At 44.4% G+C, this 15,161-nt stretch overlaps 1 protein-coding gene across 2 annotated transcripts in view; it reads right to left on the bottom strand.

Annotated features, from left to right (window-relative positions):
* The window catches only part of EPRS (glutamyl-prolyl-tRNA synthetase), a 100,316-nt gene extending 97,760 nt beyond the window's left edge, over positions 1–2,556 (bottom strand). For both annotated transcript variants that reach the window (XM_011929451.1, XM_011929450.1), the window contains exon 1: positions 2,216–2,556. In XM_011929451.1, coding sequence (XP_011784841.1) covers positions 2,216–2,261 — 46 coding nt within the window. In that variant the 5' untranslated portion in view covers positions 2,262–2,556. The remainder of the gene's footprint in view (positions 1–2,215) is intronic.
* Between the last annotated feature and the right edge of the window lie 12,605 nt (positions 2,557–15,161).

Below are 15,161 nucleotides of genomic sequence, written 5' to 3' on the forward strand. Positions count from 1 at the left end.
AAAAAAAAAAAAAAAAGTTTTATCTAATTATATTACTTAAAGATAAAATGTAACTGAATTAAACAACTGGGAAAAATCAAATCAAAAATTAAAAAGAAGGGGGAGGAGCAATTAGAAAAATTATATATTTGATAACCGGCATACAGTTCAAAACGACAGACTTAAGAGTTTCATAGAATACTGGCAGAATTCTGAGTTCTGTAATACACTACGGAAACAGGTTCATCTTCAGGGTGATTTTCCAAGTAAGGAAAAACGTATTAGGAGGTTGGGCATGGTGGCTCACACCTCTGGTCCTGGCACTTTGGGAGACCAAGGCGGGCAGACTGCTTGAGGTCAGGAGTTTGAGACCAGCTTGGCCAAGATGGCAAAATGCTGTGTCTACTAAAAAATACAAAAATTAGGCGGGCGTGGTGGTGCGCACCTGTAAGCGCAACTACTCATGATTGGCTGAGAACAAGAATCGCTTGATCCTGGGAGGCAGAGGTTGCAATGAGCTCGGTCTCACAAAAAAGAAAAAAAAAGAAAAAAAACACCAGTATCAGGAATTTTAAACTATAGTCTCATTTAACTCTGGCAACCAATCCTATGTGAAAGACATTATTCTCCCTTTCTTAAAACAAGGAAACTATGGGAGAAGCTAAATAAGGAACCTGTCAAGGTTTCACAACTAATAAGTGGCAGCCAGGATTGGACTCAGGTCTGCAGGAACAAATGTGTTTGCTCTCAAACATGAGGGCACTCTAGTGCCTTTCCAGCCCAAGAATCAAACCCATTCCTTTTAGAGTTCATTGATTTGTTGTGCGGTTAGTCCATTACTGCAACCAATATGCCAAAACATTATCATCTTTTAAATCTTTAAAATGGCTATTAAGTTGTGTTTTTGTTCAACAGCCTTAAAACATCACCAGAGAACATAATGAATAATTTCATCAGACCCACGGGGCCAGTTGTATATAAAGGTATGGGCTTATTGAACACTATAAAGTACTGTATGTCTATTATCATACATATGCATTAGCAAGTATTAGGTCAGGCCGGCTACCGTGGCTCATGCCTGTAATCCTAGTACTTTGGGAGGCCAAGGCAGGATGGTTTGAGCCCAGGAGTTTGACACCAGCTTGGGCAACACAGTGAAACACCATCTTTCCAAAAAAGACACAAACACAAAATTAGCCAGGCATGGTGGCACGCGCCTGTAGTGCCAGCTACTAAGGAGGGTGAGGTGGGAGGATCACCTGAGCCCGGAAGTTCGAGGTTGCAGTGAGCCTTGAAAGCGCCACTGCACTCCAGCCTGGACGACAGAGCAAGACCCTGACTCTCAAAAGAAAAAAAAAAAAAATCGGCAAACTACTTAAATTTTTTTGTGTAATTTCCCAAAGTAATGAAAAAGCAGAAATTCTAAGCAATCCACCAACAATAACCTTGGTCATGTCGAAAAAGTAATTCCAAACCGAACTTAAGATGTATCATCCAGCCTGGGCGACAGAGCGAGACTCCGTCTCAAAAAAAAAAAAAAGATGTATCAGTAAGGTGACAGATCCAATGTTTACTCTGAAATATACTACACATCCACAGGGTGCAGTAAAAGCAACCGCATCAGTCTACAGTGTACCTGGGTGTTTTCCCCAATTACCCTAACACCTTTAATTAAAAATAAATGCAGCCTCAGTTGAAACCCTAAATGCTAATACGCTCGCCTGACTTCTTTCCTCTGAACTCGATAAAACCTAAGGAAAATTTGACTCAAGTGAACCGAGGATTTCTTCTGAGAGGACAGGAAAGGAGGTAAGAAAAAGGCTTAGTCGGAGAAAAAATGCTAAAAGAGAAGTGACGATAATTGGATTTTAAGTTTTAAAAACGTTATTTCCACGAGCAACTCTCGGTCTCTGGCGGAAAAAGGGAGAGGTGAGTTGACTGGGAATTCATCGCTCTGAGAAGAAGATCCGAAGCGGAGTCTCGTGTTGCCTAGCCCGGGCTCACACCGCGCCTCCCTCCAAGCCCGGGAAAAACATCTTCAGGAGCAGATGCACCTGCCGGGGACAGGGGGCGAAGGGAGCGGAGCCTCCTCCACGTACAATTCTGGGGCGTGGGGCAGGTCTAACCTCCCAGATGGTGACCACCACTGCGCAAAGCCAGGGCGCAGCGACCTTCCTCGCCCCGCACCCTCCCTGGCTGATGCAACCCACACAGGTCACTGGCCTGGGTCCCTTACCTAGGGGAGGGTCTCCTGAATTCACGGTCAGACAGAGCGTCGCCATCTCCACCAGTCCGCTGGTCTACCGGTCAGTACACCCGGCTGGTGCCAGATCCACGCAGAACCCCGCGAAGGCAAGAAGATGCAACGTGTGCGCGTACCCGACGCCGCCGCAGCCTTCGCTCCGCCCCTGTGCCGCAGCTACTGCTGACACCGCGCACGCGGCGGTGCGTCATCGCCGCGCGCCGTCTTCGCCCCAGCCAGCAGGCTCTAGAGCCTGCCACCCCGCCTCTTGAGCCTGCCACCCCGCCTCTTGGCCGCCAGGGGTAGAATGGCCTGCGTGGCCTTTTGTGCTGCGGTGGGAAAGACGCTGAAGTGGACTGGACTTTACGACACTTCGTAAAGTCAACAGGTCGTAAAACAGCAGGTTGTAAAACCATCTTTAAGATGGGATAGACATGAAGCACGAAACAAAAGCATGCACTATCTGTATGTAAACATACAGAAGAAAAGCCCTGGAAGCATACACACGATATGCCATGATTACGTTGGGAATGGAAGAAGTTTTTCCTGTTTTTTTTTTAAATACATTTCCCCCGCCTTTTTTTTTTTCCAAAAGAGGAACGTATTTTCAAGAGTTATTTGCGTATTGAAAATAGTGGTTAAAAGAAATATACTTATAAAAGACTCTTTAAAAATCACTGCAGAGGCCGGGCGCGGCGGCTTACGCCTGTAATCCCATCACTTTGGAAGGCCGGAGGCGAGCGCATCAGGAGGTCAGGAGCTCGAGACCAGCCTAACCAAAATGGTGAAACTGTAGAGACGGGGGTCTCTACTAAAAGTACAAAAATTAGCCGGCCGTACTGGCGCGCGCCTTTAATCCCAGCTACTCGGGGGTGCTGAGGCAGGTGAATCGCTTGAACCCGGCAGGTGGAGGTTGCGGTGAGCCGAGATCGCGCCACTGCACTACAGCCTGGGCAACAGAGTGAGACTCCATTTCAAAACAAACAAAAAATCACTGCAGCTAGGCGCGGTGGCGCGCTCCTGTAGTCTCAGCTACTCAGAAGGCTGAGGCGGGATCGCCTGAGCCAAGGAAGATGAGGCTGTAGTGGACTCGCCGTGGACTCGCCTGTGAGTAGCCACTACCCTCCAGCCTGACCGACACGGGGAGACCCGATCTAAAACACAAAACAAAACAAACCTACCACGCTGTCCCCAATCATGAAGTCCGCAAGTATTTTTTTTTTCAGAGTCTCATCTGATTCGCCCTTTCAAATCCTTTGTGACGGACGTGCATGCATGAGCTCCAGGGATACTCCAACGTGTATACACACATTTGTGTGTGTGAGCTACACACATATTTCAAGGGCTGGCGTTAAAGTTCGGGGGCCAGGGATCGATTCCAAGAACCATCTCAACCACATCCTCGCCTACACTTTTTCTTAACCTCCCCAAGACATCCTTGTTTTCAATAGGGAGGGCCCCTTAGATTACATCTCCCATGAGACTTGAATGCTTAAAGCAACTATAGAGGAGTTATCCGTACTTGCCCCTGCCCCTGCCCCAGTAACCCACCACCAAAGATGGCTACATTTAGTACAGTACAGTCAGCCTCCAGAGCGGGCAAGAACTGCATCAAAACAAGAACTCTCCGCTCTCCTTCCCTTTCTATCAGAATCTCTAGCGATGGTGATAGGGAAGTGCTGGGAAGGGAACACCGTGGCCCCTTCAAATGATACAGAAGTGGGGAAGGAAAGTGCTGAGTAGAGGAGGCCGTGGTCCCTGGCTAGGGCTCCATCCCCACGGACCTAGGTGAGGACAGACATTTTTTGTTTTCCTGGCCACATGTTGCATTTCCCAAGAACATCCTGGCCTGCCACGCCCCCATTCTGTGCCTATGAAAACCCAAGACCCTAGCAAGGCAGAAACAGAGGCAGCTGGACATTGAGAGGAGTACATCAGCAGAGGAACATGCAGGCAGCTGGATGTTGAGAGGAACGCACAGACAGGCACTGGCACACCTGCAGGCCACCAACCTGCAGAAGCAGAAGACGCGAAGTTTAGCTGGAGTAGTCAGAGGACAGCCCAGGCCGCCAAGCGGCCGACTCCAGAGGAAAAACTTCCCACTCCATCCCCTTCTGACTTCCCCTTAGCTACCTCTACTTAGTAAAACCTTGCACTCAGGCTGGGCACGGTGGCTCACGCCCGTAATCTCAGCACTTTGGGAGGCCGAGGCGGGCGGATCACGAGGTCAAGAGATTGAGACCATCCTGGCTAACATGGTGAAACTCCTTCTCTACTAAAAACACAAAAAATTAGCCAGGCGTGCTGGCAGGCGCCTGTAGTCCCAGCTACCCCGGAGGCTGAGACAGGAGAATCCCTTGAACCTGGGAGGTGGACGTTGCAGTGAGCTGAGATCGCGCCACTGCACTCCAACCTGGACAACAGAACAAGAGCCCATCTCAAAGATAAATTAATAAATTAATTAATTTATTTTTTTAAAAAAAATTTTTAAATGATAAAACCTTGCACTCATTCTCCAAGTCCAAGTGTGATCCAATTCTTCCGGTATATCAAGGCAAGATCCCGGGATACAGAAAGCCCTCTGACAAGGTGGAGGGTCTAATTTAGCCAGTTAACACAAGCTGCAGACGGCAAAACTAAAAGAGCACCTTGTAACACATGCCTTCTGGGGCTTCAGGAGCTGTAAACATTCACCCCTAGACTATTGTGGGGTTGGAGCCCCACAACCTACCCATCTGTATGCTCCCCTCTAGGTTTGAGCAGCCGGGCATGGAAGAAGCAAGCCACACAACCACCCCTGGGAGGAGGACAAGGGAACTTTTCCTGGTTCAGTGGGATCCATAATCAAATTTAATCAAGTTCTGAAAGTGATTAAATGCACACCAAATGGTGGCTCTCTGCCTCCTTTCCTGGAAATTGATTTCTCTTTTCACACCTTGCTAGCTCTTGTAAACCAAATGTAAAATTCAAAGGCCCCCAACCGTCTGAATAGACTTCCTCCTAGGCCAGGGCACTCTAAAATTTAACCTGAAAAACTGATTCAGGGCATTTAGGGAGGTGGGTGTTGGACATGCCTCATTATGCCTCTCCAGCATTAACATCAACATAGACCTTAAGTCTGATAAGAAACATTTACAGTCTATTTTCTCTGTAGCCAGCTACCTAAAGGCTTCATCTGCATGGTAAAACTTTGGTCTCCACAACCTATCACAACCCAGACATTCCTTTCTATTGATAAATCTTTCAGCCAACTGCCAATTAGAAAAATTTTAAATCAGCCCAGTCGCAGTGGCCCACGCCTGTAATCCTAGCACTTTGGGAGGCCAAGGCCGGTGGATCACCTGAGGTCGGGAGTTTGAGATCAGCCTGACCAACATGGAGAAACCCTGTCTCTACTAAAAGTACAAAATTAGCCGGGCATGGTGGCACATGCCTGTAAGTCCAGCTACTCAGGAGGCTGAGGCAGGAGAATCACTTGAACCCGGGAGGCGAAGGTCACGGTGAGCGGAGATCGCGCCGCTGCACTCCAGCCTGGGCAAAAAGAGTGAAACTCCATCTCAAAAAAAAAAGAAAAAAAGAAAAAATTTAAATCTACCTATAACTTGGAATCCCCTGCTTCAAGTTGTCCTGCCTTTCTGGACCCAGCCATGTATATCTTAAATGGATTTGACTGATGTCTCATGTTTCCCTAAAATGTATAAAACCAAGCTACACCCTGACTACCTTGGGCACATGTTCTCAGGATCTCCCGAGGGCTGTGTCATGAGCTATGGTGACAGAATAAATCTTCTTTTATTATTGGCTCAGAATAAATATCTTCAAATATTTTACAGAGTTTGATTTTTTTTCTTTTTTTTTGAGATGGAGTTTTGCTCTTGTTGCCCAGACTGGAGTGAATGGCGCGATCTTGGCTCACCACAACCTCCACCTCCTGGGTTCAAGCAATTCTCCTCCCTCAGCCTCCCAAGTAGCTGGGATTACAGGCATGCGCCACCATGCCCAGGCTAATTTGTCTTTTTAGTAGAGACATGGTTTCTCCATGTTGGTCAGGCTGGTCTCAGACTCCTGACGTCAGGTGATCCTCCCACCTCGGCCTCCCAAAGTGCTGGGATTACAGGTGTCAGCCACCGTGCCCAGCCCAGAGTTTGATTTTTTTCGTTGACACTCTCAAGATTCTTGTTGAAAACATGTCTTAGACATCTTCCATTCTTAACAGTGCCTAGCAAATTCTGGAGGTTCGTCCTACTCTATCACAATGGGTATCTGGGAAAGGCCACAAGCAATAGATTGCAGGTATACAGGGGGCAAGAAAGGGAAGTAATACAAAATTTATTTTGGAAAAATGGAATTAAACATTATGAAACAATGAAAATAAATGTGCATCATCTTTAGCTTAGAAAATTGATATTTTTTTAACTGTGTTAATTCTTAGAAAAATAATTAAATGTTGAATGTTTATATTTGTTGTTTGATTTTTGCTGAGCAAAGGTGATGAAGCCAGAACTGTAGGCCAAGACTTAAAGAGCTGTCCTGCTGGAAAGCACTTCCACAGTGCCTGGAGACTGCTTAATAGTAAGACTTTGTGTGTTTTTGTCTATTAGTGATTCACTAACTACCTAGAATAATAGGTTTTATTTATTTTATTTTGGGGCAAATACAGGAATCTTGGTTTGCTCTTCTAGAGGCTAATTTTGAGGTATATTAGGAATCCAGGTACATAAGAGACATGCAAAATTGAAGACAGAAAGTTACCTGGGATCTTACCCAGTTTTTTCGTTTGTTGTTTGTTTGTTTGTTCCAATAGCGTCTTGCTCTGTTACCCAGGCTGAAGTGCAGTGGCATGATCACAGCTCACTGCAACCTTGACTTCCTGGGCTCAAGTGAGCCTCCCATCTTAGCCTCCCGAATAGGTGGGACAACAGGTGTGTGCCACCATGCTCGGCTAATTTTTGTATTTTTGGTAGAGATGGGGTTTCATCATGTTACCCAGGCTGGTCTCAAATTCCTGAGCTCAAGCAATTAGCCTGCCCAGGCCTCCCAAAGTGCTTGGGTTACAGGCATGAGCCACCATGCCCACCCCTTACCAAGTTTAAAATGTATTTATTTACTTATATTTTCTTTTTTTGTTGTTTACTTATATATTTATCTTGTTGAATGGAATTATAAGATTGAGTGAATTTCTTAATTTTGAGTTCTAATTTGATTGCACTGTGGTCCAACAGACTGTTATGATTTCAGTTCTTTTGCATTTGCTGAGGAGTATTTTACTTCCGATTATGTGAAAGATTTTGGAGTAAGTGCCACGTGTTGATGGGAAGAATGTATATGCCATTGTTTTACCTTCAAGAGTTCTGTAGATAGCTACCAGGTCCATATGATCCAGTGCTGAGTTCAGGTCCTAAATATCTTTGTTAATTTTCTGTCTTGATGCTCTAATATTGTCAGAGGGGTGTTAAAATCTCCCACCTTTATTGTGTGGGAGTCTAAATCTCTTTGAGGGTCTCTAAGAACTTGTTTTATGAATCTGGGTGCTCCTGTGTTGACTGCATATCTATTTAGGAGAGTTAGCTCTTCTTGTTGAATTGAACCCTTTATTTACCATTGTGTAATGCCCTTCTTTGTCTTTTTTGATCTTTGTTGGTTTAAAGTCTATTTTGTCAGAAACTGGGATTGCAACCCCTGCCTTTTTCTTTTTTCCATTTGCTTGGCAGATTTTCCTTCATCCCCTTACTTTGAGCCTGTGTGTCATTTCATGTGAGATGGGTCTCTTGAAGACAGCATACCAGTGGGTCTTGATTTTTAGCAAGCTTGCCACTCTGTGTCTTTTAACTGGACCATTTAGTCCATTTACATTAAGGTTAGTATTGTTATGTGTGGATTTGATCCTGTCATCATGATGTTAGCTATTTATTTTGCAGACTTGTTTATGTGATTGCCTTATACTGTCATTGGTCTGTGTACTTCAGTGTGTTTTGTAGTGGCTGGTAATGGTCTTTCATTATTTATTTAGTGCTTCCTTCAGGAGCTCTTATAAGGCAGGTCTCGTGGTAACAAATTCCCTCAGCATTTGCTTGTCTGGAAAGGATCTTATTTCTCCTTCACTTATGAAACTTAATTTGGCCAGATATAAAATTCTGAGTTAGAATTTCTTTTCTTTAAGAATGTTGAGACCGGGTGCAGTGACTCATGCCTGTAATCCCAGCACTTTGGGAGGCTGAGGCAGGTGAATCACCTGAGGTCGGGAGCCTGACCAACATGGAGAAACACCATCTCTACTAAAAATACAAAATTAGCTGGGTATGGTGGCACATGCCTGTAATCCCAGCTACGCAGGAGGCTGAGGCAGGAGAATCACTTGCACCTGGGAGGCAGAGGTTGCGGTGAGCTGAGATTGTGCCATTGTACTCCAGCCTGGGCAACAAGAATGAAACTCTGTCTCAAAAAAATAAAAAATAAAAAGAATGTTGAATCTTGGCCCCCAGTCTCTTCTGGCTTGTAGGGTTTCCACTGTGAGGTCCACTGTTAGTCTGATGGGCCATGTTGCACACGCTTTCTTGAACTCCCTGGGCTCAAGCAAATTGCCCACGTTGGCCTCTCAATGTATTGGGATTACAGGTATGATGCATTGTGCCCGACCATTATTATGAAGTTTCAGAAAGGTTCCAACACAGTTTCCTCTGCATCACAGACAGGCGCTAACTAAATATTATTGAGTAATCAAATCCTATATAATATAGAGGAGGAAGCTGAGAAACCCTAGGATTTAAAAACGAAATTCTTTTCATAAATACTGTATCTTACCACATAATGCACTAGGGATACAGAGAATCCTGTAACCATTTACTCGACAAATGAATAATCAAATAATCCGGTTTTGAACACCTTCAGTGACTGAAACTTAATATTGCCCAAGACAGCCCCTCTGTTCTAAACTATTATTATTATTAGATACACCTATGCTTTTCTATACCTCTATTTTCTATCTTCTAAGGCTATACAGAACAGGCCTAAGATCCTCTATGACAATCTTTCATATATTTCAGGCCATCTTGATGTCTTCCATGTCTTTCCTATCTAGGCCAGATGTCTCCAGCCCTTTTAGCAGTCCTTCAAATGATACTTTTAATCTATTCCAGCTGCCCTCTTCCAAACATACTCATGTTCATCAGTGTGTCTTTTAAAATGTAATACTCAGAAATCAACAAAATGTTCTGGGTGTGGTGTGATCAGGGCAAAGTAGAGGAAGAAGTATTGTCACTTTTATTCTGCCCATTAAAATTCTATCAACACACACCACATTAGCTTTTTACATCCACGTTACACTGTTGACTCATATTAAAATTTTAATAAACTAAAATTCCCATTCTCTAATGAGCTAATGTAAGACACTGCATGTGTTAACTTACCTTGGGTTGATCAATGGTAATTTGATAAAACTTTCTCATCTTAAATATGCTTGCTAGATTTTAATGCTTGAGATCTTTTTAGTTCCATCTCTATTATTCAGTACATCTCCCATTTTCAAAACAATATGAAAGGCTCTGAAGACTGTAAAAGTAGAGCATTCCAAGTAACCAATAATTGGTTGAGTCTGTAAGTGCATTAGGAGTTCAGAAGAGAGAGATCGTTCAGTGGGGAGGTCAGAGATTAGTCCTAGGAAGTAATGATAATCTTCCCATTTGTTTGAAGTTTTACAGTTTTATTACTCTTTACAGTCCCAGATACATATCATTGATGATTTTGAGAAGCATGGAATCATCAAGGAAATGGGTATAAAAACGACCAAAAAGGATGTACTGTAGTACACCAATAGAATCCTACTTTCAGGATAGCAGGAGTTATAGCACAAAGTCTTAGGTCCTAGAGTTACCATCTTGTTGGATGCTTTTATTAGTTCTAATCATTTTTTAGTTATGTTGGATTTTCTAGGTAAATATCATTTTCTTCCTGTCCAAAATTTACATGACCTATATCTTATCTCTTTCATTGACTAGAACTTCTAGAATAATGTTAAATGGGAGCAATAATAATGTCAAATAAGAGTGTATTTGTTTTGTTCTTATCTTTAGTGGAAATGCTGCTAATGTTGCATTATCAAGAATAGTGTCTGTAAGCTGGGTGCGATGGCTCACGCCTGTAATCCCAGCACTTTGGGAGGCTGAGGTGGGCAGATCACTTGAGGTCTGGAGTTTGAGACTAGCCTGGCGAATGTGGTGAAACCGCGTCATTTTACTAAAAATACAAAATTAGCCTGGAGTAGTGTTGCCTGCCTGTAGTCCCAGCTATTCGGCAGTGTGAGGCAGGAGAACCACTGGAACTCAGGAGGCAGAGGTTGCAGTGAGCCTAGATGGCACCATTGCACTCCAGCCTGGGCAATAAGAGCAAAACTCAGTCTCAAAAAAAAAGTGTCTGCCAGGTTGGCTGCAATGGCTCATGCCAGTAATGTAAACACTTTGGCAGGTCCAGGTGGTAGGATCACCTGAGACCAAGAGTTTGAAGATACAGTGAGCTATGATCACGCCACTGCACTGCAGACTGGGTGACAGAGCAACACTCTTTCTCTGAAAATAAAAATAAAAAAAGAATAGTGTTTGCCACTGGTTTCTTACATAGGTTAACAGGGTTCTTTTTTTTTTTTTTCTTTTTGAGACAGATTTCTGCTCTCGTTTCCCAGGCTGGAGTGCAATGGCGTGATCTTGGCTCACTGTAACCTCCGACTCCTGGGTTCAGGTGATTCTCCTGCCTCAGCCTCCAAAGTAGCTGGGATTACAGGCACCCGCCACCACGCCCAGCTAATTTTTGTATTTTTAGCAGAGACGGGGTTTCATCATGTTGGCCAGGCTTATCTTGAACTCCTGACCTCAGGTGATCTGCCCGCCTTGGCCTTCCAAAGTGCTGGGATTACAGGCCTGAGCCACTTTACCCAGCCCTGGATTTTTTTTAAAATCAAGAATGGGTATTGGATTTTCACTCATTATTGTGTACATAAACAGGAGATACAGAGATGAAAGGCAAAGTCCCTGTCCTCAAGATTTTTTTTTTTTTTTTTTTGAGACAGAGTGTCACTTTGTTGCCCACACTAGAGTGCACTGGCATGATCTCAGCTCACTGCACCCTTCACTTCTCTGGTTCAAGTGATTCTCCTGCCTTAGCCTCCTGAGTAGCTGGGATTACAGGTGTGCGCCACCATGCCTAGCTAACTTTTGTATTTTTAGTAGAGACCGGATTTCACCATGTTGCCCAGGTTGGTCTTGAACTCCCAACCTCAGATGATCCACCTGCCTCAGCCTCCCAAGGTGCTGGGATTCTGTGCTGGGATTATAGGTGTGAGCCACTGCGCCTGAATTTTTTTCTTTTTTTCTTTTCTTTTTTTTTTTTTTTCAGACAGAGCAGGCTGTAGTTCAGTGGCACGATTATAGCTCACTGCAGTCTCAATCTACTGGGCTCAAGCGATCTTCCCACCTCAGCCCCCCAAGTAGCTAGAACTACAGGCATGTGCACCATGTCTAGCTAATTTTTTATTTTTTGTAGGTATGGGGTCTCACTATGTTGCCCAGGTTGGTCTTGAACTCCTGGACTCAAGTGATATTCCTGCCTCGACTGTTCAAAGTAGTGGGATTACAGGTATGAGCCACTGTGCCTGACCAAGAAGCCTACAGACTTTGGTAGACTGAGGCGGGTGGATCAACTGAGGTTGGGAGTTGGAGACCAGCCTGGTCAACTTGGTACAATCCTGTTTCTATTAAAAGTAGGAAAACTAGCCTGGCGGGCATGGTGGCACACACCTGTAATTCCAGATACTGGGGAGGCTGAGGCAGGGGAATTGCTTGAACTCAGGAGGTAGAGGTTGCAGTGAGCTGAGATTGCGCCACTGCACTCCAGCCTGGGCAACAGAGCAAGAATGTGTCTAAAAAACAAAATACAACAAAAACACAAGGTAAATAAAAATTGCTACACAGTGAGATATATGTAGCAATAGAAATATGTTCATATTAAAAACATTTTGGGGTCGGGGGCACGGTGACTCACACCTGTAATCCCAGCACTTTGGGAGCCCAAAGCGGGTGGATCACTTGAGGTCTGGAGTTTGAGACCAGCCTGATTAATATGGTGAAACCCCATCTCTACAAAAAATACAAAAATTAGCTGGGCTGGGTGGTGCAAGCCTGTAATCCCAGCTACTCTGGAGGCTGAGCCAGGAGAATTGCTTGAGCCCAGGAGGCAGAGGTTGCAGTGAGCCGATATTGCATCACTGCAATCCTGCCTGGACAACAGACTGAGATGTGAGACTGTCTTTTTTTTTTTTTTTTTTTTTCTGAGACGGAGTCTCTCTGTCGCCCAGGCTGGAGTGCAGTGGCCGGATCTCAGCTCACTGCAAGCTCCGCCTCCCGCGTTCACGCCATTCTCCTGCCTCAGCCTCCGGAGTAGCTGGGACTACAGGTGCCCGCCACCTCGCCCGGCTAGTTTTTTTTGTATTTTTAGTAGAGACGGGGTTTCACCGTGTTAGCCAGGATGGTCTCGATCTCCTGACCTCGTGATCCGCCCGTCTCGGCCTCCCAAAGTGCTGGGATTACAGGCTTGAGCCACCGCGCCCGGCCGAGACTGTCTTAAAAAAAAAAAAAAAAAAAAAGAAAGAAATGAGAATAAACATAATAAAGTTTGCAGAAAGTACAAAGATAGCTCAGATGGAAGATGATTATCCATATTGAGTGAAGAAGGAAAGACATAATGGTAAAGGAAAGCTTTGGCTAAAAGATGGCATATTTGGCTGGGCACAGTAATATACCTGTAATCCTGTATACCTGTAATTACACCTGTAATCCTAGCACTGTGGGAAGCTGAGGTGGAAGGATCAGTTGAGGCCAGAAGTTTGAGATCAGCCTAGGTAACAAAGCGAGGCCCTGTTTCCACAAAGAAAAAAAAAAATTAGTTGGGTGTGTTGGTTTATGCCTGTAGTCCCAGCTACGTGGGAGGTTGAGGCAGGAGGGTCACTTGAGTCCAGGAGTTTGAGGTTGCAGTGAGCTATGATCATGCTATTGTATTCCAGCCTGGGCGACAGAGAAAGACCCTGTCTCAAAAAAAAAAAAAAAAAAAGGGATATTTAAGGGGTGGGGAAAAAAAAGGGTAGAATGAGAACATGAGCTAAAACCTGAAGTCATGAAGCTGTGTGTACTTGGAAAACTCTGACCAGTTCATCGTTGCCAGAATATAACATCTTTTGGAAGTGAGGGACTAAAAGGCTGGAATGTAGGCAGACTAAATTATGAAGAGTTCTATATATCATGCTGAGGAGCAAGATTTTATCTTTTGATAGAAAGTTGGTGAAAAGTTTTAGGCAGGAGCAGGAGATATGATTAGGATCACATTTTATAAGGATGACTTTGACAATAATACAGGAGATGGCTTGGAGTGCACAGAACTGGCATTAGGGATACCAGTTATGATGTTATTACAACAGTCCATATGAGAGAAAATAAAAGATGATGGCCTGAACTAAGGCAGTGGAATAAGACCTGAGAATAGAGAACAAGTTTCAGATATATTTAGGAGGTAAAATCAATAATGAGAGATGAGATGTTTGGGGAGGCGATGGTGAAAGTAGCAATTTTTAAATTTTTTTTTCTTATTGATACAGAGTCTCCCTCTGGCACCCAGGCTAAAGTGCAGAGGCACAATCTCGGTTCGCTGCAACCTCCACCTCCCAGGTTCAAGCAATTCTCGTGCCTCAGCCTCCCAAGTAGCTGGGATTGCAGGTGTGTGTCACCACATCCAGCTAATTTTTCTGTATTTTTGGTAGGGATGGGGTTTTGCCATGTTGGCCAGGCTGGTCTCAAACTCTTGGTCTCAAGTGATCTACCATCCTCGGCCTCCCAAATTGCTGGGATTACACTGCACCTGGCCGAGAAGCAAATTTGCCTAGGTTTATTCCTAGATTTCAGCTGGATAAATGGGTGGATGGTTATGTCATTATCAAAGGAGAGAAGACAAGAGAGGAAACAGAGTTGGCAAATTATTTGGTTCCAGACTGATTTTTTGAGATGTCTGTAAGACATGTAGGTGAAAATATCCTTTACAAATTGCAGATTATAGTAATATAATAAAATCTGGGGCTCAGTTGAAATATTTTGCTGAAGGTGTGAATAGTTATTAAAATGGATGAGATAAGCCTGGAGAAGAAGATACAGAGCTATGCTATACAGTGTGGTAGGCACTAGCCACATATTACCATTTTTTTTCCTTTTTTTCTTCTTTTTTTTCTTGAGATGGAGTCTCACTCTGTCGCCCAGGCTGGAGTGCAGTGGCACGATCCCAGCACACTACAACCTCCGCTTCCCAGGTTCAAGTGATTCTCCTGCCTCAGCCTTCTGAGTAGCTGAGATTACAGGCACATACCACCACACCCAGCTAATTTTTGTATTTTAGTAGAGACGGGATTTCACCATATTGGCTAGGCTGGTCTTGAACTCCTGACCTCAGGTGATCCACCCGCCTTGGCATCCCAAAGTGCTGGGATTACAGGCGTGAGCACCATGCCTGGGCTCATTTTATTTTTTCTAACAGCTTCTTTGAGATATAATTCACATACCATAAAATTCACCTATTTAAAGTGTACAATTCAGAGGTCAATCATCACCACAATTACTTCTAGAACATTTTATCATCCCCTAAAGAAACTTTGTACCCTTTGGCAGTCACTTCCCATTTCCCCTCAACCCTTAAAATATTTTTAAAAAATGTTTAAGGGTCCGGGCGCGATGGCTCACACCTATAATCCCAGCACTTTGGGAGGCCGAGGCGGGTGAATCACGAGGTCAGGAGATCGAGACCATCCTGGCTAACACGGTGAAACCCCTCTCTACTAAAAATACAAAAAATTAGCCAGGTGTGGTGGTGGGTGCCTGTAGTCCCAGCTACTTGGGAGGCTGAGGCAGGAGAATGG

This window comes from Colobus angolensis, unplaced genomic scaffold, assembly GCF_000951035.1.
Source record: "Colobus angolensis palliatus isolate OR3802 unplaced genomic scaffold, Cang.pa_1.0 Scaffold81, whole genome shotgun sequence".
Lineage (NCBI taxonomy): Eukaryota > Metazoa > Chordata > Mammalia > Primates > Cercopithecidae > Colobus > Colobus angolensis.